General features: G+C 41.5%; 1 protein-coding gene across 4 annotated transcripts in view; it reads right to left on the bottom strand.

The window, feature by feature from the left end:
- The window catches only part of KAT6B (lysine acetyltransferase 6B), a 177,445-nt gene that overhangs the window by 73,057 nt on the left and 77,289 nt on the right, over window positions 1-27,099 (bottom strand). For all 4 annotated transcript variants that reach the window (XM_074958639.1, XM_074958638.1, XM_074958641.1 and 1 more), the window contains exon 3: window positions 4,611-4,719. In XM_074958639.1, coding sequence (XP_074814740.1) covers window positions 4,611-4,719 — 109 coding nt within the window. The remainder of the gene's footprint in view (window positions 1-4,610; window positions 4,720-27,099) is intronic.

Here is a 27,099-nt window from a genome sequence, read left to right as displayed (position 1 = left end):
TCTATGGCAACTGTCTCAACCTATCTGCCTCAGTGTCCTCATCTGTAAATTTGACAGACTTATGTTTACCATTGAGTGATTTTGTGACAAATCAGTTATCGTTTTTAAAGAACTATGCAAATAAGCATTATGCAACAGACAAGCAATTATTATCCTGCTAATCCAGAAATGCTAATATCCTGGGTTTCCAAGATTTTGTGGTCTTCTATTTCCACCATTCCTGTTATGCTACGCAATTCAGACATATCACTTGCTTCCAATGGTCTTCTACGTGGAAGAGAATTATTCACAAGAGTGCCCTTATTTTTTAAGCAGAAAGGATCAGGACACCTGTAACAGTCAGGATGCAAGTAAAAATATTTTAATAGCTGAAGGTATCTTAGTTGTTCGTTCCTCCTTCCAAACCAACCACCCTCTCCCAGTATTTTGGAATAAAAAAAATGGGACATGGGTCAGTAAATGAACAGAGAGTGGGAGGCAGCCCTCCCTATCCCCTTACTTTTGGCTCCAATCCCCATTCTCTAAACTGAAGTTATCTGTCCCATGCCCTGCAAATCCCAATTCCCTTTCTCCTCTCTCTCTCTCTCTGCCCTGTCCCCTGCTGTTCTTGGTTTGTTCTTCTGTCCTCCTCCCCATGCTCCCATGCCTCTGACTCTTTGCCCTTTGCCTTTTCAGTCTAACCTAGATTTGTACACATTAGCTAGATCCCACTCTCCCCTGCTGCCTAAATCTCCATCCATCTTCTCTTCCCCTTTTTTCTTACCTCCAACATAACTATCTCCTTCTGTCCTCTTTCCAAACATGTCCTACACTGACTGATTAAAAATGAGTCTGCATGACACTAGCTCAACTCTCCAAAGCTCTTTGGCACCTTTCACCTCTCAGCTGTGCAGTGGGGACCGAAAGCAATATCATGCTTCCTCTACACAGGTGAGAGGAAGCCAGAATGAGGATCAAAGGGCTATCAGGAAACTGCCAAAGCTGAACAATATCATCGTTACAGTGCACAGCAGCATCAGCAAGGCCAGGAGCAGGGTGACTAGATGCCCTAGTGGGCAAACTTTTTGGCCCGAGGGCCACATCTGAGAATGGAAATTGTATGGCAGACCATGAATGCTCACGAAATTGGGGGTTGGAGTGCGGGCTCCAGCTGGGGGTGCAGGCTCTGGGGTGGGGCCAGAAATGAGGAGTTCAGGGTGCGGGAGGGGGCTCCGGGCTGGGGTGCAGGTGGGGTGAGGGCTCCAGCTGGGGTGCGAGCCCTGGGGTGGGGCTGGAGATAGGAGTTGGGGGTGCAGAAGTGTGCTCTGGGCTGGGACCAAGGGGTTCAGAGAGTAGGAGAGGGATCAGGGCTGAGGCAGAGGGTTGGGGCGCGAGAGGGGTTCGGGGTGCAGGTTCTGGGCAGCGCTTACCTCAAGCAGCTCCCAGAAGCAGCAGCATGTCCTCCCTCCGGCTCCTACATGGAGGTGCAGCCAGGCGGCTCTGCACGCTGCCCTGTCTGCAGGTGCTTGGGGTGAAGGCAGAGTGCGAAGCCCCTTGGCTCCCCCTACACGTAGGAGCCGGAGGGGGGACATTCTGCTGCTTCCGGGAGCCATGCAGAGTGGGGCAAGCCCCAGACCCTGCTCCCCAGTGGGAACTCAAGGGCCAGATTAAAACATCTGGAGGGCCGGATGCAGCCCCCAGGCCATAGTTTGCCCACCCCGCCCTAGCTAGTTCTATATGTACACTGTTGGAGAAGGCCAGCAGTGAGCAGGACAGAGCTCCCCCAGATTTCAACTCTGAATGGCCTCTTTGTATCAGTGGTGAAAGAACCCTCCTCATGATAGAGGATTACAGTCACTTCAGAGGGAGAATATGCTGCCTTAGTGCACCCAGGCCCTACACGATTGGGAAATGGAGATGAAGCCTGGTTCCCAACAAACCCCAGGGCCAGTTCCCCTTTCTTTTAGGGGTCTTCTCCCTCCCATGCATACCTAAAGTTTCCCTCTGTTCTTGCTGGAGTCAGAGAACCCCTGTATGAAACGGCACATGTGACTGAAACAAAGAATACAGGAGAGCATAGAAAAACATGCACTGATTATGGGCATTGCAGTTTAACCCCTGAATCCCAGTTCCACAGATAGACTTGCTCTGTCCAGCAACAATGCAGATTATTCCTATAGTTTCTTTTACCCCGGTACAGAGGAACCTGCTTGTAGGTGCGCTGCAATGTGCAAATCACAAGTCCAATTACAACAAACCTCAACACAGTCAAATTTTTCTGTTTATATGGTGCTCTGAGATTGGTTTTTATTTTAATAAATCATCAGTAACTAAACTTTAGCCATCTTGCGATCTGATTGGCAGTCTCAGCATTTCAATGTGTATATCTAATACATCTTAGAAACTAATTAAAGATAATTTAGTCTTAATGAGGCAGAGAGAATGTATCAGTGTTAATTCAAATGGAAGCTGATCCATGAAAGTCAAGGCTTCCAATTCTAATGCTCCTTAGAACTGCCAGAGATTGTTTTATATTGGAAGAATAGCCAATATTTATTACATCCTGACTAATGCAAACCATGTTTGCAAAAAAGCCACTCTAACAAACTAAGTATCAATCCAGTTCTTTTCTAAAGAATATTAGATTTGGGATTGACAGAAAGCACAGAGAATTTGGTAAGTCACAAATAAAAGAGTTAAAGGAAACATCTTCTAACTTTCTATTGAAAATCTAGCAATTTGCTTTACTTTACAGTGTAAATACATTAGGATACATGCTTATGGAAGTCTATCACAAAGGGACACAAATCAATTCAGAAATGGATAATGGCAAAACTTTATCCTGCATAAATGAAAGTTTTTCTTTTTTTAGTTATAGAAGTCCACATTCTAGTCTATGCTGTCCTGTTTTATCCAGGTACTTATATGAGCCCATCTGTGGCTCACATTACTGTGGTAATTTGAGTGCCTCACAATCTTTAATGTATTTATCCTCACAACACCCTATAAAGATAGAAAGTGCTATTATCCCCATTTTACAGATGGGGAACCAAGTCAAAGAGAGATTAAGGGCTTGCCTACACTGAAGTGCTTCAGTGTAGATATTATCTGCGCTAACGGACAGGATTCGCTTATCAGTGTAGGTAATCCACCTCCCCAAGAGGTGGTAGCTAGGTTGATGGAAGAATTCCTCCATCAACCTAGTGCTGTCCACATGGGAACTTAGGTTGTCTTAACTACAGCGCTCAGGGTGTGGTTATTCAGACTTCTGACCAATTTAATTAAACCAACCTAATTTTCTAGCGTAGACCAGGCATAAGTGACTTGCCCAAGGTCACGTAGGAAGTCTGCGGCAGAGCAAGGAACGATCCAGACCAAAAGGAAGAGTAAGAGCTAAGTATCATCTGCATACTTGTGTCTCCAATGACCAGCCAACCTCATTAATTCAATTAATGACCTCATACACATGTTAACCAAGAGGTGACAGAACAGACCCTATGGGAAAAGCCCTTTGGGAAAATGAGCAGCTATCTAAAAGTCCTTTATGGGTCTGCTCAAAAAGTACTTGCTATCAACACTAAGTTATCACTATCACAATATCGTACAAGATTAAGTTAACTTGGGCCAAAGTACTTCTAAACTCATACTCTGGATTTCACACATACAAAGCAAAGATCACGAAAATTCAGTATTTTAAGAAAGATTCTATGCTAAGAGGTTGAATACAAATGTAAGTTTGCCGCAAACTTTGAAAGAAGAGTAACTGCCATGGGAGAGTGTGCACGGGAGAGTGTGGTGACCAGGACGAAGCTGTCAGGGAGCTGGTCAGAAGAGAAAGATGGGTTACTGTACACTGAGAGGAGGGAGAGAGAGAATGAGCATCTTAAGCAACTTTTCTTAAAACCATATAACATCTGGGGAAGATTTTCAAAGGTACAAAGGACATCAACTTTCCATGCAAGTTGGATGCCTAACTGACCTTGTGCTTTTGAAAGTCTCCCTCCGGTCTGCAGGGATGCATGACTATACAGTATTTATATAATTAATGTTAAAAAAATGTTTTAATCTTCAAGCATTATTGGTCCACAAATTGTTTCCCCCCCCAGGATAAACATGGGGAAACTAGTATACTGGCACTTATATTTCAAGTCATTTACTAAAATTACTATTTGTATTTTCATCCATATAATTTTTGTAAAACTTAATAGGATTTTATGTAAAATCGGCAGCAGTATAGATAATATCCAATTTCTTTATCCTCTACCCCAGCTTCTTTTAAATACTGTAACTCAGTGCTTGTAAAAGGTATCGGACTGATAGCCTTCGAGACGATGGAAAAAATTTTGAAACATGGATGCCAGAGTTAGGTTTCTAAAATCAAAGCTTTTGCCCCAATTTTCAAAACTTGCTGCCCCCACTGACTTCAGGGGGAGCTGAAGTCATTTAGCTCCTTTGAAATTCAAGCCCAAATGAATAATATGAATTTAAGAATCTAATTTTTAGCTATCATGGTTTGAAAACTTGGCCTAAGACTATTTTTGACTGTAACAGGAAATTTACATGCTGAACAATGACCAAAAAGATAGATTTACAGATGGCTCTTGTACAATTTGCAAGTAGAACCAACTTACCACTGCTGCCACAGTCTGCGCAGGAGAGCAGTTCTTCTGGTTTTTTTTCACGATTTGATTCTCTAGTCCCCAAACAAAAACTACATATTGGAATGGGATCAGCTCGTGGCTAGGGCAAAAATAAATACAAATTATTGTTACTTCTCTTACACAAAAAGTGATATTCCAACCCTCTTTTCTCAAAATCAGAAGACAATTTGCCTTCATTTTATTTTCTAAATGTTAGTTTCATGGTTTATCAGACACTTACTCTGGTATAGGAAGTTAATTTTTCCTAATAGATATTATGTTGTAGTCATCTCCCTCACCTTACATTTAACACAAATATATACTTTGTGCCACAACAGTATCATTCATCATATAGTATCAAACTGTTTTATAAATGTTCAGTTAGCCCCAAACACCATCAAGTTAAGATAGTTTATCATCTTCTTTTACAGATGGGGAAAACAGTGGCATAAATGGTGAAATAACTTGCTCAGGGTTGCTTCACATCAGTTGGAAAGCCAGGAGCAACTACTCATTCTGTGCTCAGTTGTATCAATTTAGCTGGAATAAATGGGCCAAACGTGTTAACATAACCCAGTCACCTTCTAACATTAAACAGTGTTAAACAAGGTCTGGGGTTTGGTATACACAGATCTCACCCTGCTTAGTACCATGGCAAACACAGCACTGAAAATGTTTTTAACCTTTTATTAAAGATACGGAGAAGGAAAAACAGTTAAAGCATTTCAAATGTAAAGCACTGAATGAGGCTTTCATTTTAGCAACATCCCTTGTTCCCTTTCCCATTAGCTGGAGAGAGATTTTAGAAGGAAAAACCCCTTGTTTGACAGTCTCTTCGATGGTATCTGAGATGGGAAAAGAGAAGAAGTTAGTTGAGATGGGAGGGAACTGTTGCTAAAGTCCAACCCCATTTCATCTCAGGTGGTGTTTGGGATTCAGCTGGAGCAGGTAGGGGTGGCGATGTCATCTGGAGCCCTCTCTGTGGCCCTATCTAGTTAGGACATCCCTCAGGATTAGGATGAACAAGGTCCGGGGTCTCAGAAGAGGGTGGGGGTGGCAGCCATCATGGTGAAGCTTGCTCTACTAGCCTTGATCTGTTCTTTTTGTATTTGCCCCCAAAGTTTCCTTAAAGACCCAAAAAGAGAGCGGTGGGTGGAATAGCCCATTCCATCATTATTTGTCCACCAGTTAGGCCTAATATCCAACACACCAATTTTGGTTCATTAATTTCCAATTCTACATGTTCTGTTTTTACCAAGCATGATTTCAGCAGAGTCACTGAACCATCTCAGCATTGGTAGGCCCAACTACCACAACATCTCTCATCCACGCTTACTCCAACTTAATAAGTAAGGGGATATTAAATGAAACTGAAGATGGCAAATTCAAAATTAGTAAAAGGAAATTACTATTCCACATGAGACAACTAGATTGTGGGAACTCATTGCCAGTATATATAATTAAGGCTAAGAGCTCAGCAAAATTCAAATAAAGATTGGGCATTTGCAGGGAAAACAAGAATATCACAAGCTATAATAATAACTACTACAAAAATAAATGAGAACTTTGGAAGAGACAAAGACCCTCAAGCCTCAGGGCATAAGGTAACTCTAAATATTAGGTAGGAGGAAACTCTCTCTGAGGACACGTTACCCCATAACTGTCCACTAGAGGGGTTTCTTGCACCTTTCTCTGAAGCAGCTGGTACTGGCCTCTGTTGGAGAAAGGATACTGAACTAAATGGACCACAATGATCTGATCCAGTCTTGCAATTTCTATGTCCCTATTAAATCAACATATTCTATGGCAATAAATTAGACAAATACAAACTTTAATTTAGGAAGTCAGTCTTTCAACAAAGCACATTTTTCTGATCAGGAATTCACTTAAGGGGGTCTCACTGTTTTTGCTCTTCTTCATTTGCTGTATGACAAGCTAACATCAACATATTAAAATACTTCAAAATAATTTGTGTAATAGATTTCAATGTGTTAAAAACAAACAATCACATCACCTAAAAAAGGCTTGCTTACTTAGGGTACTTATGGGCCTGATCCTGCAGGCACAGCCCTTTCTTCAAATGGAAGTACTCACTGTAGGAAGTACTAAATGTTTGCACAATTAGGTCCTAACAGAATTTTTAAGTGTCATGATTACTAGAAGATAACAATGAAACAGTTAAAAAATTCACATGAAAGATCTGGAATGCAGTAGAACTATAGTATTAGTTTACATAGCAAATTGAACAAATGATATTTTAAAAGTTACACAAGCTCTAAATCAACATTTTTGCATTTCCAAATTGAAAAAAAAGCAAGAGAACACTTAACCAACCTCTGGCATTATATGACGTTACTATAGAAATTCCTTTTAAGAACATACAAGTCTACATTTACTTCTCCCAATGGTTCTTTACTACTCCAAGCATTACTAAGTCCCCGTACATCTGTTTATGTGTAGACTCCTGAATGCACAGAGGTAGTAGTTTTCATAGCTGTTAACATGCTGCATTAAATAAAAATGTATTTCTCAGAACTACAGATTTGTTATTTGCTGGTATGTCCCTTTAAAATACAATTAAAAGGATTTTGATATTCACACACACACACACACACACACACATTCCACCCTTAGCAAAATATTTTTGATTTTATCAGGAATAATAAACTTATTGGTCTTAATCTTCCATAAATGCATTAAAAGAGACTGAAACATCATCTTATGTTGTGTCAAATATAACTGCAGACACCACATACTAATCAGTTTTATTAATGCCACAAATTGTTACAAATTATTTGCACTGCTGAAAAATCAAATCGCCACCTTGAGAGAAATAATTAAGAAAATGATCGTATTGTGTCATTTCTAATTCAATCATGTTTCTAAAACAGTGAAAATGAATTTCAATAATTTATTTTAAATTGTTGTGCGGTGACCTTCAATAGCATCATTAACCTTATTGGTGGGAGCATTCTTCATTTCAAAGTTTAAAAAACAATGCAAGAAGTGAGAGAGGAAAAAAAGAGCTGGGTTGATTGTTCTTGCTCAATAGTGGCCTTTTGAATTCAGTAAGCCCCTCCCTCCCACTTCAAGCACATTGCAATTTTTGTCTATGCAAATGTACTTTCTAGGAGTGTTAGGAACATTCCTCAAGTACAGAAACCTCTAAAGAATTTGCAAAAACAACTACGAATTGGTTACTGACCCTGCCATCACCTTACAAAAATGTCAGGCAATCAGTGCTATGCATTGATGGATCCAGTTATTACCTGCAACTGCTCAAATGCAGCATCTTGGGAACACTTTTTGCCCTTTAAATAACAATTAAAAGAACAATCTGATTTAAAAAGCAATAATATTCCCTCGACAGAGGTCAGTGAAAATCCTGTCTTTGCAGTCATGGTATTCTTACCTTCATTTGATTTAATAACGCTTTAGTCATTTCTGCCATGCTTACTGCAATAAATAATTCACAAAATGTCACATATCATTCATATAATGAAACAAATCCAGATCTACAATCCCATTTATCTTTCCCAGATGAATTTTTTGCTGAGAGAGAGACATGGCTATCGGCCAGCATTCATGCTCTTCTTTGTTTTTAACTAAAGGTAACATAAAGGACAAAGGTTGTTGGTAGTTCAAGGCTAGAAAGACTGATGTCCCCATAACAAACCTAATAATAGAAAGCTTACAGATCCTATCACTTCATGCTACGTTTTCTAGAACCCTACAGCGCTGATGTTCGCCTTTAGCTATTTATATTAATGATAACTATCTCAGCACACCAGTGCATTATAAGACAGAAATAATGTCTGCTGTGCTACCTATCACTGAAAATTCAAAACACTTTAAGACTCCTTCCCAATACAATAGGAGTACTTGTGGCACCGTAGAGACTAACCAATTTATTTGAGCATAAACTTTCGTGAGCTACTGCTCACTTCATCGGATGCATCCTATTCTTTTTGCAAATACAGACTAACACGGCTGTTACTCTGAAACCTTCCCAATACACTAACTCAATTATCCAAAATTATGTGCCGAGGATTTTAAATGAAATGGCATACAAACTGGCTGTAGGAATATTTTGGCTCACAGTTGTCTCAACTAGGATATGTACAAGAAATAATTTATTTTTAATGGATCAGGATATGATCCAACACAAACTAAAAATAGCACATTAGGTACTGTACATACCTCGTACCTATACCTGTGTTTTCAAGTCATATCCATTAGTTTAACTGCCCAACCCAAGTAATTAAGTACCAGTGTCATCACCACAAAGGTTACAGGTAAAGAGAACAAAGTAATTCCACTCTGCCTCTTATATGAACAAGAATTGCCCGGTAAGCTCAGATCCCACAATCTTCGTAGTTGGCAATAACTGCAGGAAGCAGAAAAGACACAGTGTGACTTTCATCTTGAACTCACAACTCACAATACTAGTATAGTTAAAGAAATCTTGTTGTGTCTTGTAAACTGAACTGATTTGATAGAAAAGATGTTGACTGAATAAATCTGGAACCTGAACATGTTTCTGATTGTAGAAGATCATCACAACTAATAATTTTGCTACCAACTTAACATTATTTTAAAAGCTCTTTTTTTTTTTTTTAAAGAATGCAGTTACTAGTTATGTTAAAAAAACATTTCTAGTCAGATGAGAGGCTGCATGCCACCTGTCCAAACCAAGTGCCATTGTTCCTTCAATACACCGAATTAATGAAGGGCCATTTCCCCCCCCCCCCACCTATTTACTTTAAGAGCCAGTGAAAATATTGTGATATATATGATGATTTCATTTCGTTTTTAAATATAGTTACTTAATATTTCTAAGTTGTATTTTCTCTCCAAGAGATGCCGGCTTACCAGATCATGCAGAGTGATCACCACTAGTAAAATTTTCAAAGTTAAAAATTGCCTCCCCTCCCGTCTCTCCCCTTGGTTTGAGAACTTGTGTGCTACTGATAACTGCAGCAAAAGCAAGTTTGAAAAGATTTCACATGCTAAAACGGGAGGAGGAGACTTCCAACACACTCTCCTGAAATATGTTAAAAAAAAAATTAGGACTCGAGGCATTTTCTACTATTTGTTAATGTGAGAGTATCATGACAGGACGTGTAATTCATTTGTATTTTAACATCTTACGAGATATCAAACTACCATTTGTGTATACACCAGACTACTGTAGTCAATCAACCTCTTGAACGTCACAAAAATACTAGAATGCTACAGTGATAGTAATTTCACTGCCATCAATAGTTCTGACACACGTCCATGGGAATGCAAGTGCCCTCCGGCTGCACACTTCATGACCTGGAGCTGCCCCCTAAGGGCAGCAAGCTGTCTCTCCTACAGTACATACCAAAGCCAAGACTGAGCTATAAAATAATAAAATATTTTATATGACCACTGAAGTAATTTATCTACAATGTTCAGCAGTTTATGTTATTTTAAACTTTAATAAAAAGAACTATTACTATTTGCGAAGAGGTACTTTTTAATTAATGTTACAAATATAGTACTAGTGTCAAAGAGGGTTCTACTTTCAGTACTCACAATTTCAAAGTATGATGTTATGATGTTAGTTAAACCAGTACAAGTTGTGTTTAGACAAGCCTTAAGTACCACCATCATGGAGCTTGTCTACCCTATGCAACCTGTACTTACAGCTTTCATGAACCACAGGTATTTGTCATAAGAAATTAATGAGCTTTTCCTAGTGAGCCAAATTAACAGTTGGAGTAACTCCACTGGATTTTAATGAATTTACACTAGGACAAATTTGGCTCAAAGGGTCAAAAGAGCTTGTATTTCTTTTCATCTGTTGCTAATGATCTTATGGAATTTGCGTGTTCTTCCGACATTCTCCATGTTACTTAGACTGGGGCAGTGCGTTGGTGTTTAAATGTCAAATGTCAAACATATGAGAGATCTTCCAGAAGTTCTAAATATCCAATCCTGCAAACTCCTACCTCAGTGAGTAGCATCATACCTTGGTGTAGTTTCACTGAATTCTATTTAGATTTTTAAATCTGTGCTTTTTTAAAATACACATTTCTAAAGAAAAGTTACAAATCTTTTTGAAAAGTTAAGCTCACTATTGTTCCACAAACTCCCTTATCTCAAAACTTCACCTCTATTAGAAAAGAGTTAAGTATTTTATATATATTATATACACAGACATTATACATCTATATTCTGTGGATAGAGACAGCACGTGAGTAGTTTCAGGCTGAAAAGAGCTTTTACAGCAAGTTAGAGGCTGGGGTCAAAACGGTTTAAAATGGAAATTGCCATGACCTTAACTGTGGATCCCCCGCCATGGTCCCATAATCTTTGTCCCTCTGCAGACTGCTAAACTCTATTTACAACCTCATGAAAGACTTCTAAAAACATTCCAATTAGAAGCATAAATCTACTATTCTGGCATTTTCTATATTTCCATAATGTTATTAAATGGCCCCTGAAGATTCTGCTTTTAATTTCAGTTCCTATTGAGACAGGGGTCTGCATATATAGACCACCTCCAGAGCCAATGCTAACTGGCACCGTTTTTCTGCCTCAGAAGACAGGCCAAGGACCAAATGGGCCATAGGGACTGCTATCTTCTCAAGAGCAATTATTTTGAAGGTTGATCATTGATTGATAAGGCACATTGGAATGGTATTATGAGTTCTTTAAACTGCAGTTCCCTTACTGCACCTGTTGTGTTGATAAAAAGTAGACTATTCTCTAGAACTGACAACCCATCTCCTTACTTACTTACTTACTTACTTACTTACCTACACACACACACACACACACACACACACGGTTTCTGCTCATGTTTCTCATCTAAAGTCAAACTGTCTTTCTGACATCACAGTTGATTGAAAGGATGATTATGATGTCACGATTAGGATTTAGGTTTCAGGTGCATAATAAAGAGGAGCAGGTACTTAGAAATACTTCTATAAAAAGCTCTTTAAATATATATTCATACTACCATTACCAGCTTTTTATCCAAGGATCTCAAAGTCCTTCAAAAACATTCCACTGCCTGAGCCTCCAACACCCTTGTGAAGCAGTAAAATGGGGATAACACTTTTTACAATTGGGAATTGGAGGCAGACACACACTAAAGGACTTGCTCAAGGTCGTATAGCACAGTCATGACAGAACCAGGTCCTCTGACTCCTAGCCCTGTGCTTAGCCTCAAGACCACTTTTCTTTTTAGCTTAAAAGTGCCAGAATGCACCGAAGCTCAAAGTAGATAGGCTAACAAATATCATTCACCTAGCACTTGCATTTTTAGAGCAGATTTCCACCCAAAGCCCTTATTAATTACTGTACAAATACACCACCCAACACTTATGTGCACCCAACTCTGGAAGTAACACAGTTCTCAGCTACACTATTTTCCGCTAATGTTTTAAATCAATACAGAATGCTCACTAGCAACATTCACTAATTACTGTACTATTACAGTTGATGGAATTTTGTATAAAGGGTACATCTTTATGAAAAAATCCTATGTTTACATTTTAATGGGGGAAGAAACGCAAAAAACAGCATACACTAAAAGACAGGTTTCTAAATGGGATATTTTTCAAGATTCTCATGAGGCAGCATTAGCTTTGTCAAACAGGAAGAGAATGTTTCAATTTACACTAGTACAGGTGAGCTCAAAAGAGCTACTACTTAGACAACAGTATCCAATTTGTAGCTTTGGGTGTCTAGAATATGAAAGATGATATAAAAAGTCAAACTCTAGTCTATTTGAAATGAAACTATCCATGTTCCACACATGATTCAAGAGATTAAAAATAAAACCCTAAACTAATCTCTGTGACGACGTATTACATCTACCATAGTAACATTCAAATGCCCCAATCAGGATGACTGCCCCATTGCACTCGGCACTATACAAAATACATATATATGTAGAAAAATTAAGATTAAAATTCACTCCATGTGCAGGGGACCTCCTCAAGGCCTCGGCACCAACTAAATGCAATTTTAGCAATTTAAGTCAAAATAAGGCTTAAGTAATGCCAAGGCCTTGGGTTGGTCCCCCACAATGTTATCTCAACATCCATTATCTCTTGAATCTTACTCTTTGTGTGATTGCATTTTATATCCACATAGACTGAAACCTAAACAATCTCCTGCCTCTGTAAATCAGTATTTCCCAAAGCGTGGGGCATACCACCCTGGGGAAGATGCAAAGAAGTAGCTGAGAGGTGAAGACAAGTCTCTCAGTTGTTCTCCAGTGTCTCAGCTTTCATTTTAAAAAAAGTCAGCCTCAAGCTGTTGTGGTTGTGGAGAAAACCATGACCTGAGTGTAATGGAGGCAGAGAAGTCTGTCCGAGTCTGCAGAGAGCCTGAAACAGTAGCTTTGTGATATCAACTCCCTTAATCATTTCAATGGCCATCAACTCAGATGCCAAGGATGATACTTCACGTTTCAACATAACTATTTCACTGTTCATCAGAACATGTAAAAAAAGGCATAGAATTAGCATATTATGAAGAACACTGCATGGCAACCTTGAAGAGAGTCTGATTTATTTTAATTTCTTGAATAGGGACTCATTTTTAAAAATTTCTTAACTTCAGTAACTTCTCACACAGCCCTTTCAAATGACATGATCAAACTGAAATTTAAGTAACTTCTTAAAATTCCAATTCCTGAACAGAGCAACTTCTTTTAAACACATGTGCCATTTTTCTTATATTCACTTTTAAAATATATGCTTATAAGCATCATTTGAGTAAAGGAAAGGAGCTTCTTTCAGTTACAGTAATCTTAGGTGTTATTTCTAACCACTGTAGGTACCCGTACAACATTTTCTCACAGAAAGGATTTTGAAGTTGACAGTGTCCCTTTAAATTGTGTATTCACATTTGGTAGGCATAAAAACAAAATACAAGTACCATTATAGTCCCTGTACAAGCATCTCTTCATGGAATTTCAGTTATACCCCAGTGATGGCATGCAATTTCTAGCTCTTGAGCTACCACGAGTAGAAACATGGAACAGCATTCACGTCGAACTCCCCATCAGTACCCGGTCCAAGTCCAGGAAGCTAATAATCCAACCAGTGGACCAAATTCAGTGATGAATCCTGATCACGTGCCACCTGAGGCACGTTGCGCATATGCTAAGAAAAGCCAACTACCAATTGGGCCAAACTGTACTAAGTTACATGATGGTTTGGTGATTTAAATAAATTAAAAGCCTGAGCAACTCATCTTCACTTATGACCTAAGGTTGCATCTAGACCTAAAGTGAAGAGAAAGCACATTAATCCCATTGTGCTGCTGGATACGCCGACTTTAGTCAGTCCCGATCACTTACCAAGCAAGAAAAGTTTCACAGTTAGAAGTTGCCATCTTGCAGCGGCCTAAGCCTAGCTAATGCCATGTCCTGGCCATTCCCGCCAAACCACACCCCCTCTGTGAAGGCAATCTCCTCTCTCTTTCCTCATAAAAATCAATGAAAGGATTGTTGAATATAGCACCTTAAACTTCTATGGTGTTGGAAAGCTTTTCCTCCTCTCCTACCATACCAACCCCATGGCTCGGAGAGAAGAACCCGACAACTCCCACGCCACTGGGAATTTTTGCTCAGGAGTTAGATAATAGCAGCTGAAGTGGTCAGATATGTGCTAAATAATATTCCTTTCCAGTTTGACCACCTTGTAGTTCTGGATTGCTACCAATCACTTGCTGTCAAACCAGAAAAGCAAGTTTTCCACATCAGCACCTGATCAGTATCTCAGTACAAATCTAATTTATATCCAAGATGCCATTAGATCTCTGTTATCACATCAGGCACCCAAGTATATTATAACTGCCTGATACAAGCTGGAACTCTGCTGTAACTCTCAGTAATTAGTGGCCAATGCCCTTCTATAGGGTAGTTTACGTACTTTGGTCCATTGCAGAAGGGTTCTCACATCAAAGCTCTGTTTCTGCTTTCATCCATCACAACTGCAGTTCTTTTTCACCTGCTTGTCACTGGCTTATGGAACTAGGAAGATGGGAAAAGGTGTCCCTCAGACTCCTGACTAGGTTTGTCAAGGTTCACTACACATGCTACCACCACTTTAGATCTTAGCCCTGGTCTACACTAGGAGTTGACGTCAAATTTAGCAAAGTTAAATCGATTTAACCCTGCACCTGTCCACACGACGAAGCCCTTTTTTTCGACTTAAAGGGCTCTTAAAATTGATTTCTTTACTCCACCCCCGACAAGGGGATTAGTGCTGAAATCGGCCTTGCCTGGTCGAATTTGGGGTAGCGTGGACTCAATTCGACGGTATTGGCCTCCAGGAGCTATCCCAGAGTGCTCCATTGTGACAGCTCTGGACAGCACTCTCAACTTAGATGCACTGGCCAGGCAGACAGGAAAAGTCCCGCAAACTTTTGAATCTCATTTCCTGTTTGGCCAGCGTGGCAAGCTGCAGGGGAGTGCAGAGCTCATCAGCAGAGATGACCATGCAGAGCTCATCAGCCGAGGTGACCATGATGGAGTCCCAGAATCGCAAAAAAGCTCCAGCATGGACCGAACGGGAGGTACAGGATCTGATCGCTGTATGGGGAGAAGAATCTGTGCTATCAGAACTACGTTCCAGTTTTCAAAATGCCAAAACATTTGTCAAAGTCTCCCAGGGCATGAAGGACAGAGGCCATAACAGGGACCCGAAGCAGTGCCGCATGAAACTTAAGGAGCTGAGGCAAGCCTACCAGAAAACCAGAGAGGCAAACGGCCGCTGCAGGTCAGAGCCCCAAACATGCCGCTTCTATGATGAGCTGCATGCCATTTTAGGTGGTTCAGCCACCACTACCCCAGCTGTGTGCTTTGACTCCGTCAATGGAGAGGGAGGCAACACAGAAGCAGGTTTTGGGCACAAGGAAGATGATGATGATGAGGTTGTAGTTAGCTCACAGCAAGCAAGCGGAGAAACCGGTTTTCCCAACAGCCAGGAACTGTTTCTCACCCTGCACCTGGAGCCAGTACCCCCCAAACCCACCCAAGGCTGCCTCCTGGACCCGCCAGGCAGAGAAGGGACTTCTGGTGAGTGTATCTTTTTAAATAGTATACATGGTTTAAAACCAAGCGTGTTTAATGATTAATTTGCCCTGGCATTCGCGGCCAGTACAGCTACTGGAAAAGTCTGTTAACGTGTCTGGGATGGAGCGGAAATCCTCCAGGGACATCTCCATAAAGCTCTCTTGGATGTACTCCCAAAGCCTCTGCAAAAGGTTTCTGAGGAGGGTAGCCTTATTCCGTCCACCATGGTAGGACACATGGTACCATGCCAGGCCAGTAGCAGGTAGTCGGGAATCACTGTAGAACAAAGCACTGCAGCGTATGTTTGCTGGTGTTCCAACAACATCCGTTCTTTATGTCTCTGTGTTATACTCAGGAGAGTGATATCATTCATGGTCACCTGGTTGAAATAGGGTGCTTTTCTTAAGGGGACATTAAGAGGTGCCCATTGCTGCTGGACTGTTTGCCTGTGGCTGAACAGAAACGTTACCCGCTGTTAGCCACGTGGTGGGGGGAAGCGGGAGGAGTGAGGGGTTAGCCACGCAGTGGGGGGAGGCAAAATGCGACCTTGGAACGAAAGCACATGTGCTATGTATGTAATGTTAACAGCAAGGTTTACCGTGAAAGAGTGTACCCATTCTTCTATAAAATGTGTCTTTTTAAATACCACTGTTCCTTTTTTTTCCCCTCCACCAGCTGCATGTGTTTCAAGGATCACAGGATCTTCTCCTTCCCAGAGGCTAGCGAAGATTAGAAGGCGAAAAAAATGCACTCACGATGAAATGTTCTCTGACCTCATGCTGTCCTCCCACACTGACAGAGCACAGATGAATGCGTGGAGGCAGACAATGTCAGAGTGCAGGAAAGCACAAAATGAACGCGAGAAGTGGCGGGCTGAAGACGATAGGTGGCGGCAGCGTGATGAAAGGAGGCAGGATTCAATGCTGAAGCTGCTGGAGGATCCAAGTAATATGCTCCAGAGTATGACTGAGCTGCAGGAAAGGCAGCTGGAGCACTGACCGCCGCTACAGCCTACCAACCGCCCTCCTCCCCAAGTTCCATAGCCTCCTCACCCAGACGCCCAAGAACGCAGTGGGGGGGCCTCTGGCCACCCAGTCACTCCACCCCAGAGGACTGCCCAAGCAACAGAAGGCTGGCATTCAATAAGTTTTAAAGTGCTGTGTGGCCTTGTCCTTCCCTCCTCCACCACCCCACCCAGTGCTTCCCTCCTCCACCATCCCTCCCGGGTTACCTTGGCAGTTATTCCCCTATTTATGTGATGAACTAATAAAGAATGCATGAATGTGAAGCAACAATGACTTTATTGCCTCTGCAAGCGGTGATCGAAGGAGGGAGGGGAGGGTGGCTAGCTTACAGGGAAGTAGAATGAACCAAGGGGGGCAGGGGGTTCATTAAGGAGAAACAAACAGAACTTTCGCACTGTAGCCCGGCCAGTCATGAAATTGGTTTTCAAAGCTTCTCTGATGCGCAGCGCGCCCTCCTGTGCTCTTCGAACCGCCCTGGTGTCTGGCTGCGGGTAACCAGCGGCCAGGCGATTTGCCTCAACCTCCCACCCCGCCACAAACGTCTCCCCTTACTCTCACAGATATTGTGGAGGGCACAGCAAGCAGTAATAACAGTGGGAATATTGGTTTCGCTGAGGTCTAACCGAGTCAGTAAACTGCGCCAGTGCACTTTTAAACATCCAAATGCACATTCTACCACCATTCTGCACTTGCTCAGCCTGTAGTTGAACAGCTCCTGACTACTGTCCAGGCTGCCTGTGTGTGGCTCCATGAGCCATCGCATTAAGGGGTAGGCTGGATCCCCAAGGATAACTATAGGCATTTCAACATCCCCAACGGTTATTTTCTGGTCTGGGAAGAAAGTCCCTTCTTGCAGCTTTTGAAACAGACCAGAGCTCCTGAAGATGCAAGCGTCATATACCTTTCCCGGCCATCCCCCGTTGATGTTGGTGAAATGTCCCTTGTGATCCACCAGTGCTTGCAGCACTATTGAAAAGTACCCCTTGCGGTTTATGTACTCGCCGGCTTGGTGCTCCGGTGCCAAGAAAGGGATATTGGTTCCGTCTATAGCCCCACCACAGTTAGGGAATCCCATTCCAGCAAAGCCATCCACTATGACCTGCACATTTCGCAGGGTCACTACCCTTGATATCAGCAGATCTTTGACTGCGTTGGCTACTTGCATTACAGCAGCCCCCACAGTAGATTTGCCCACTCCAAATTGATTCCCAACTGACAGGTAGCTGTCTGGCGTTGCAAGCTTCCACAGGGCTATTGCCACTCGCTTCTCAACTGTGAGGGCTGCTCTCATCTTGGTATTCTTGCGCCTCAGGGCAGGGTACAGCAAGTCAAAGTTCCATGAAAGTGCCCTTACGCATGCGAAAGTTTCACAGCCACTGAGAATCGTCCCAGACCTGCAACACTATGTGGTCCCACCAGTCTGTGCTTGTTTCCCGAGCCCAGAATCGGCGTTCCACCGCATGAACCTGCCCCATTAGCACCATGATGCATGCATTGGCAGGGCCCGTGCTTTGAGAGAAGTCCGTGTTCACGTCCTCATCACTCTCGTCACCGCGCTGACGTTGCCTACTCGCCCGGTTTCGATTTGGCAGGTTCTGGTGCTGCATATACTGCTGGATAATGCGTGTGGTGTTTAATGTGCTCCTAATTGCCAAAGTGATCCGAGCGGGCTCCATGCTTGCCGTGGTATGGCGTCTGCACAGAAAAAAGGCGTGGAACGATTGTCTGCCGTTGCTCTGACGGAGGGAGGGGCGACTGACGACATGGCTTACAGGGAATTAAAATCAACAAAGGGGGTAGCTTTACATCAAGGAGAAACAAAAACAACCATCATACAGAATCGCCCCCTCAAGGATTGAACTCAAAACCCTGGGTTTAGCAGGCCAATGCTCAACCCACTGAGCTATCCCTCCCCCCGGTATTCCAGACAGGACTGAATCGCCATTAAACTTTTCAAGGTGTCCCTGACAAACCTCACTGAAAGGACCGTCGGCCGTTGATTTCACGGAGGGAGGGAGGGGGGAGCAAATGAATACAAAACAAATCTGGTCTATTCCTTGTTTTGAGCCACTCCATCTAACTTTTACATCTTTGGCTGGCAGCAGATGGTGCAGTAGGACTGCTAGCCATCCTCATCTCCTGGCTGCTCGGCAGAAGACTGTGCAACACGACTGCCGGCAGGATTAAAGAGAATGACCTGGTCGAGTCACTCCTATTTCCATGTCTGCCCAGGTGCTTCTGACCGACCTTACCGAGGTGGCCAAGAGCACCTAGGACATGATGACGATGGTTATCAGGCCTATTGCACCGTCTACTGCCACAAGGCAATGAACTGCTGCTGTGTAGCAATGCAGTACCGCATCTGCCAGCACCCAGGAGATGTACGGCGACAGTGAGCTGAGCGGGCTCCATGCTTGCCGTGCTATGGCGTCTGCACAGTTAACCCAGGAAAAAAGGCGCAAAACGACTGTCTGCCTTTGCTTTCACGGAGGGAGGGAGGGCCTGACGGCATGTACCCAGAATCACCCGCGACAATGTTTTTGCCCCATAGGCATTGGGATCTCAACCCAGAATTCCAATGGGCGGCGGAGACTACGGGAACTGTGGGATAGCTACCCACAGTGCAACGCTCCGGAAGTCGACACTAGCCTCGGGACTGTGGAAGCACTCCGCCAAGTTAATGCACTTAATGCAATTAGAGCATTTTGTGTGGGGGGGACCACACAATCGACTATATAAAAACAATTTAAAAAAAACCAACTTCTATAAATTCGACCTAATTTCGTAGTGTAGACATACTCTTAGAAAGGATCAGAATAGCATTAGATTTTGCCTAGCAAAAAGGACCTGCCTAAAATATTTCTGAATGTCTTAAAATTTTAACTACATCACAGGAGTAACCACTTCCAATCTGCAGTCTAACCTTCAAACAACCTATGATCAGAAACAGATATAGAAATAGTTCCTCCATCAGAAGTGTTTAGTCATGCTAAAATTGCTGGGCAGAGTTTTAGTTATTTGAAAAGCACCTTCTGAAGAAGAATGCAAGAAAAGAAAAAAAGATAGCACTGTAGGTTACCAGCTTACAGTTTGAGAAAGCTATAGTTTAATACCTTTCATAGATTCCCATGTGAGAAGGACCATCATGATTATCTAGTCTGACCTCCTGTGTAATATGGGCCATAGAACTTCCCCAAAATAATGCCTACAACAGATTTTTCAGAAAAACATCCGATCTTGATTTTAAAAATGGTGAGTGATGGAGAATCCATCACGGTCCCTGGTAAACTGTTCCAATGGTTAATCACTTTCCTGGTTAAATTTTTACAGCTTATTTCCCATCTGAGTTTGTCTAGCTTTAACTTCTAGCCATTGGATCACGTTATACCTTTCTCAGCTAGAATGAAGAGCCCATTATTAAATATTTGTTCCCTAAGTAGGTATTTATAGACTATAATCAACTCACCCTTTAATCTTCTCTTTGTTAAGCTAAATAGATTGTGCTATTTGAGTCTATTACTATAAAGAAAGTTTTCTAATCCTTTAATCATTCTTGTGGCTCTTTACATGACCTAGACCTCTAATAGAAACTACTGTTCACTACATTACCTGCAACCAGATAATAACACCCTGAAACTTTTAAGGCAGGATACAGACTTTGCCGTTAGCCTGCTTTGTGAACTTGGGCAAGTCATTGCACTTCTCTGTGCTTCAGTTTCTAAGAAATACTGAACTCTTTGTAAAGCCCTTTGAGAGCTACTGATGCAAAGTGCTACATAAAGAGCTAGGTATCATTATTGTAAAAGAATAAACAAACAAATTCAGTGGAATGCTATACATAATCACAAGGGAGTGGGAGAGGATTTTCTATTAAAAAGGAAAGACAAACGAAATGTAGTGACAGACGGATGGAGGCCAGGGATGTAGGCAAACTTAAAGAAAACCTAGTAACACAGCCAAAAAAGAGCAGTCTCAAAATCCATTGAGGGACCAGCTGCCAAGGAAGAAAGCAGAGAGCACTCCTTCAGTGTTTTGTTTGGAGGATCCCCCTCAGCTCCCTCCAGCTTTCAGAGGGGCTCCACTCTCAAGTCCCCCTATCTCTAGGGGATCTTATGGCAAAGCACAACTTCTGCTTTGCACTAAAGACTCGCAGATCTACCTCTCTAAACTGGATCTGTTTTCTTCTGTCTAAATTAATATTATAGCCGCTTTCTAGCATCTTTGTTGAAGTGCAGCTGCCAAAGCAAGTTCAACGCGGCCAAAATTAAACTATTGATATTTTCCTTCCCAAGATCTCCCACTAGCCTCGGTCACCCTGGATACCTCCACTATCCTCCTTGTAACTCAGATCTGTAACCTAGGCCTCATTTTTTACTCCAACTTCTCTTGAGAGCCACACAACTATAGTGCATCTAAACCTTACTGCTGCTTCTTGTGCAAGGTCCTCAAGATCCAGCCTCCAGCTGCTCACAGAAATACCAGGTTTGTTATCCCCAAAGGGTCAGTGTACACACCAGCCTGTTTGATTCAACTGAGGATCAGCTCCTATACTGATTCAATTGAGGATCAGCTAACAGCACAGAGATACATTTATAATTATAACATAATTGTATTATAAACTAAATGGTAGGATAAACAAAAACAGATCTGTGACTAGGGTTTTTGATTTCAAAAGGGCTAACTTTAAAAAATTAAGGAAATTAGTTAGGGAAGTGGATTGGACTGAATAACTTGTGGATCTAAAGGCAGAGTTAAAGTTGCAGAAACTATCAGAAACCTGCATCCCAAGAAAGGAGAAAAAATTCATAGGCAGGAGTTGTAGACCAAGCTGGATGAGCAAGCATCTCAGAGAGGTGATTAAGAAAAAGCAGAAAGCCTACAAGGAGTGGAAGATGGGAGGGATCGGCAAGGAAGGTTACCTTATTGAGGTCAGAACATGTAGGGATAAAGTGAGAAAGGGCAAAACCCATGTAGAGTTGGACCTTGCAAAGGGAATTAAAAGCAATAGTAAAAGGTTCTATAGCCATATAAATCAGAAGAAAACAAAGAAAGAAGAAGTGGGACCGTTAAACACTGAGGATGGAGTGGAGGGTAAGGATAATCTAGGCATCGCCCAATATCTAAACAAATACTTTGCCTCAGTCTTTAATGAGGCTAATGAGGAGCTTAGGGATAATGGCAGGATGACAAATGGGAATAAGGATATGGAGGTAGATATTACCACATCCAAGGTAGAAGCGAAACTCGAACAGCTTAATGGGACTAAATCGGGGGGCCCAGATAATCTTCATCCAAGAATATTAAAGGAACTGGCACATGAAATTGCAAGCCCATTAGCAAGAATTTTTAATGAATCTGTAAACTCAGGGGTTGTACTGTATGACGGGAGAATTGCTAACATAGTTCCTATTTTTAAGAAAGGGAAAAATAGTGATCCGGGTTACTACAAGTCTGTTAGTTTGACATCTGTAGTATGCAAGGTCTTGGAGAAAGTAGTTAAGGACATTGAGATCAATGGTAATTGGGACAAAATACAACATGGTTTTACAAAAGGTAGATTGTGCCAAACCAACCTGATCTCCTTCTTTGAGAAGGTAACAGATTTTTTAGACAAAGGAAACGCAGTGGATCTAATTTACCTCGATTTCAGTAAGGCATTTGATACGGTTCCACATGGGGAATTGTTAGCTAAATTGGAAAAGACGGGGATGGGGATCAATATGAAAATTGAAAGGTGGATAAGGAACTGGTTAAAGGGGAGACTACAACGGGTCACACTGAAAGGTGAACTGTCAGGCTGGAAGGAGGTTACTAGTGGAGTTCCTCAGGGATTGGTTTTGGGACCAATCTTATTTAATCTTTTTATTACTGACCTTGGCACAAAAAGTGGGAATGTGCTAATAAAGTCTGCAGATGACACAAAGCTGGGAGGTATTGCCAATATAGAGAAGGACCGGGATATCATACAAGAAGATCTGGATGACCTTGTAAACTGGAGTAACAGTAATAGGATGAAATTTAATAGTGAAAAGTGAAAGGTCATACATTTAGAGATTAATAACAAGAATTTTTTTTATAAACTGGGGACACATCACTTGGAAGTGTCCACAGAGGAGGAGAAGGACGTCGGAGTATTGGTTGATCACAGGATGACTATGAGCCGCCAATGTGATATGGCCGTGAAAAAGGTTAATACGGTCTTGGGATGCATCAGGCGAGGTATTTCCAGTAGAGATAAGGAGGAGTTAGTACCGTTATACAAGGCACCGGTGAGACCTCATCTGGAATATTGTGTGCAGTTCTGGTCTCCCATGTTTAAGAAGGATGAATTCAAACTGGAATAGGTACAGAGAAGGGCTACTAGGATGATCTGAGGAATGGAAAACCTGTCTTATGAAAGGAGACTCAAAGAGCTTGACTTGTTTAGCCTAACCAAAAGAAGGCTGAGGGGAGATATGATTGCTCTCTGTAAATATATCAGAGGGATAAATACTAGGGAGGAAGAGGAATTATTTAAGCTCAGTACCAATCTGGACACAACAAATGGATATAACCAGGCCATCAGGAAGTTTATACTTGAAATTAGAAGAAGGTTTCTAAGCATCAGAGGAGTGAAGTCCTGGAACAGCCTTCCAAGGGAAGCAGTGGGGGCAAAAGACATATCTGGCTTCAAGACTAAGCTTGCTAAGTTTATGGAGGGGATGGTATGATGGGATAGCCTAATTTTTGCAATTAATTGATCTTTGACTATTAGCAGTAGATACGCCCAATGGCCTGTAATGGGATGTTAGATGGGGTGGGATCCGAGTTACTAAAGAGAATTCTTTCCTGGGTGTCTGGCTGATGAGTCTTGCCCACATGCTCAGGGTTTAGCTGATCACCATATTTGGGGTTGGGAAGCAATTTTCCTCCAGGGCAGACTGGCAGAGGCCCTGGGGGTTTTTCACCTTCCTCTGCAGCGTGGGGCATGGGTCACTTGCTGGAGGATTCTCTGCACCTTGAAGTCTTTAAACCACAATTTGAGGACTTCAATAGCTCAGATATAGGTTAGGCGTTTGTTACAGGAGTGGGTGGGTGAGATTCTGTGGCCTGTGTTGTGCAGGAGGTCAGACTAGACGATCATAATGGTCCCTTCTGACCTTAAAGTCTATGATTCTGTGATTATGTTAAGACTTAAGAGATAGCGAGCAAAGATAATATATGCTTTCTAGAGACCAAACTTAACGTTAACAGGCTAACCATATGTCTAAAAGCTGTCTAAATGTCCTTTACAGTGCTTCCAACCAAGGCAAGATGTGATCCCCTTTTCATGAATGCAATCATACTGCCCTGTTGCTTTCTCAGGTGCAGGATAAAGAGGTGTCCATTTGCCTTCTCCTTATATCCCCCAAATCCCTTGTTTGTCCCCTGAGTCGGGATGACCCCCCGTGATTATTCCCTGGTGTGCTGACTTCATGCTGACTTTGTATGCAAATGGAGCATTTCTTGTATTGGTTTATAATGCTTAATTTACATGTCAACTGAGGCATACATCCTTTATGTGGCAGAAATATGTTTGTCAACCCTGCCTTGATTCAGACTTTTTTAGGAACATATTTTCAGGGTGTACCCACGCACACCCATCTTACATGGTATCTGTACATACATTTCACAACAATATTCATGATTGGCATGCCTCTTTTTTATTGAAAACCTCACATGACATTCTTTATGGATAAATACTATGAAAGCAGTGTCCGCTAGGTGTGATGAGTTTGTCAGACCTGTCATGAGTTAGTTACAGAAGAGGGGGTTCTTAGGGTCACATACTTGTCTTCATTTTTAAGGCTTAATACCACCCTATCAATCATCTCTTAAACACCATCAACTACTGCTTCTGTTGTACTAACATGCCACCACTTATCCTTGGGAAGGGCACCTTTAAAATCCACAAGAGACACTATATTATCCTTCTTCAAATCTCACCTTACAACGCGCCTCTGCCACAATACCTACAAAACATTTGACAACGGGCAGGCAGCTGGTGTGTTGTGATACTGCTTATGAAGTTCTTAATCGTCTTCCTGTTTCCTTGTACACCCGTTAGTTGAATCCTACTGTTGTCTCTCCTCTTATACTTTGATTGTATGGAACTCTTTGGGGCAGGGCCCGTCCTTTTGTTATATATGTGTACAGTGCCTTGCACAACAGGGTCTCTAACTGCTCTTGCAATACAAATTATAAATACAAAGATAAAGCAGGATATTGGGGACACATATGTGACCATAGCAGTGATCAGACTGAGGTACAGTTCAGAGCCTAGGGCCTAGTAAGCATGTTTTCAAAGCCTTTTGGAAAGCATATCCTCTAAGGGGACTGAAGCAACTTATTTCTTTAGTATTAAATTACTTCATCACTATAAAGTTGTGCTTGCCCAGATGTTCACGTAACTGCATATTTTCTATTCATAACTTATTATCAAAGCCATCCTAATAAATGTTGATGTTTGCAGTGTAGCACAGGTAATTAATTGTTTGGGAAAATGTTTAACTGCATATTAAATTGATCACATACATGTTTTATTTAACGTACTCTTTTGGGGGCAAGTTTGCTGTCACTACAATACTGATTTGAATTGCCTTGGAATAAACAGAGCAGTATGGGCTTCATGGGACCAGACTAAACATTTGAAATGTCATCTTAATCAGAGGAAGAAGAACTCCAGTCATTGTGCTTCAGCAGTAAGTTGTTTAATTTACACATACCAAAGCAAATCACACAAGAAATAAATACTCTCATCCTCAAACAGAAAACCAACAACTGGCCTATTTGCCTTTGAGACTTAAAAGGGCTAGAAAAGGCAGGCCAAGGAGAATTGATTTGAAGTCTGAAACCAGACACAGAATGTCAAATGCAATACAGAAATTATAATCAAACAACGTTCATTCCTCAATACATCCACTACATATATATGGACCTGTATAGTATTGTTTTATTGAAAGTCAAACATTGTGGAATTCACACTCATGGAAACAGATTATTTCTTCATCATAGACATACTGTGCTTTCATTTAATTAGTTTAAGAATAAGAACAAATCATATTTCATCTGTATTAAAAGGGCATTCATCTCACTTACACAGCTGCACACTAGGGAATTTACACTACCAATACCAATTCACCATGTTAACTAGTGTGAAGAGGCTTGCAGGAAACATCCGGCATTCCATTTATCCATTGTTGAGAATCACTGATTTGTCTCTGGTAAATATCCGAAGTACGTACTATGCCATTTAACAAGAGTGTCATTTAGGTGCACTATGCTGTATTTACATAAGTGCCTTGTACATTATGCAACAATACAGATAATGAACACACATCCTGACAGCTATGAAAACAGATTCCTGGTCTCCCTGGTGAAAAACCTGTACAAATGTCCGATAGAACAAGTGCGAGACTATTTAACTTCTGATCCAACAGAAACTGAACTCTACTCTGAAGAGCATTATTATTTAACAGCTAAGACACTGAAGGCACTCATGGACTCCTTGCTTTACAAACCAGTACACCTGAGACATGATGCCATTGAAAATCCACCCATATTTATGACAAATACCAGTGAGGTTCATACAAGTCTTCTGAAGGAATTATGACTTATATGAATAGCAGTCTTAGTTTGGTAGAGAGGTAACAAAGGTGAATAATAAGTCAAGTAGTCCTAAGCCATGTGGAGATGCTTAAATTGTTGGTATTTCAATAGGAACCAGCCAGTTAAGAAATGGAGCAAGCTGCCTGTTCCATTAATCCATGCCACTTTAGATACATAAATAATAGTGCCTATTAACTGCTTCTGAGTACAGTTCCAACGGAAAAAATAATTCCATTATCGCACTTAATTTTTAAAACAAGCGAAATGTCTCCATGCAAAATTAAACTAAGTAATTTTAACAACTGATGCCACATACTCAAGTCCACAAGTAGCACAGAACAAAAGTAATGTTCTCTTTACAGAAGCCTACCAGTTTTTGGTGAAGTTATATACATACACTACTGACATAAATAAGGATGAAACCAAAATGCTTTTAAAAAGGGAATTTAAAAAGACTGAATTCCAAATCATTTATAGTAATGTAATGTATATGATTAACATACAGTTTTATTATTTAGACCCAAATTTTCAAAAACAGGAACGTGGTCAGGCTGCCAAATCCTGATTTTGACCCATAAATAAGCTGTCTGATTTTCAAAACTGCTGGGTACCTAGCAGTTCCTACTGCAGTAAGGAAGACCATGTTGCCCACAGAAAGTGAAATTAAAGTCTAGTTCTGTGAGGCCAATAGGTAAGGATCTCTCCATCATGATTTTTTGAGGGATTCCTCAAACAGCAAAGCAGACAGCCTGTACTTTACAGA

The sequence above is a fragment of the Natator depressus genome, chromosome 7 (genome assembly GCF_965152275.1).
Source record: "Natator depressus isolate rNatDep1 chromosome 7, rNatDep2.hap1, whole genome shotgun sequence".
NCBI classification, from domain to species: Eukaryota; Metazoa; Chordata; order Testudines; family Cheloniidae; genus Natator; species Natator depressus.
This window is presented reverse-complemented; position numbering and strand designations above follow the sequence as displayed.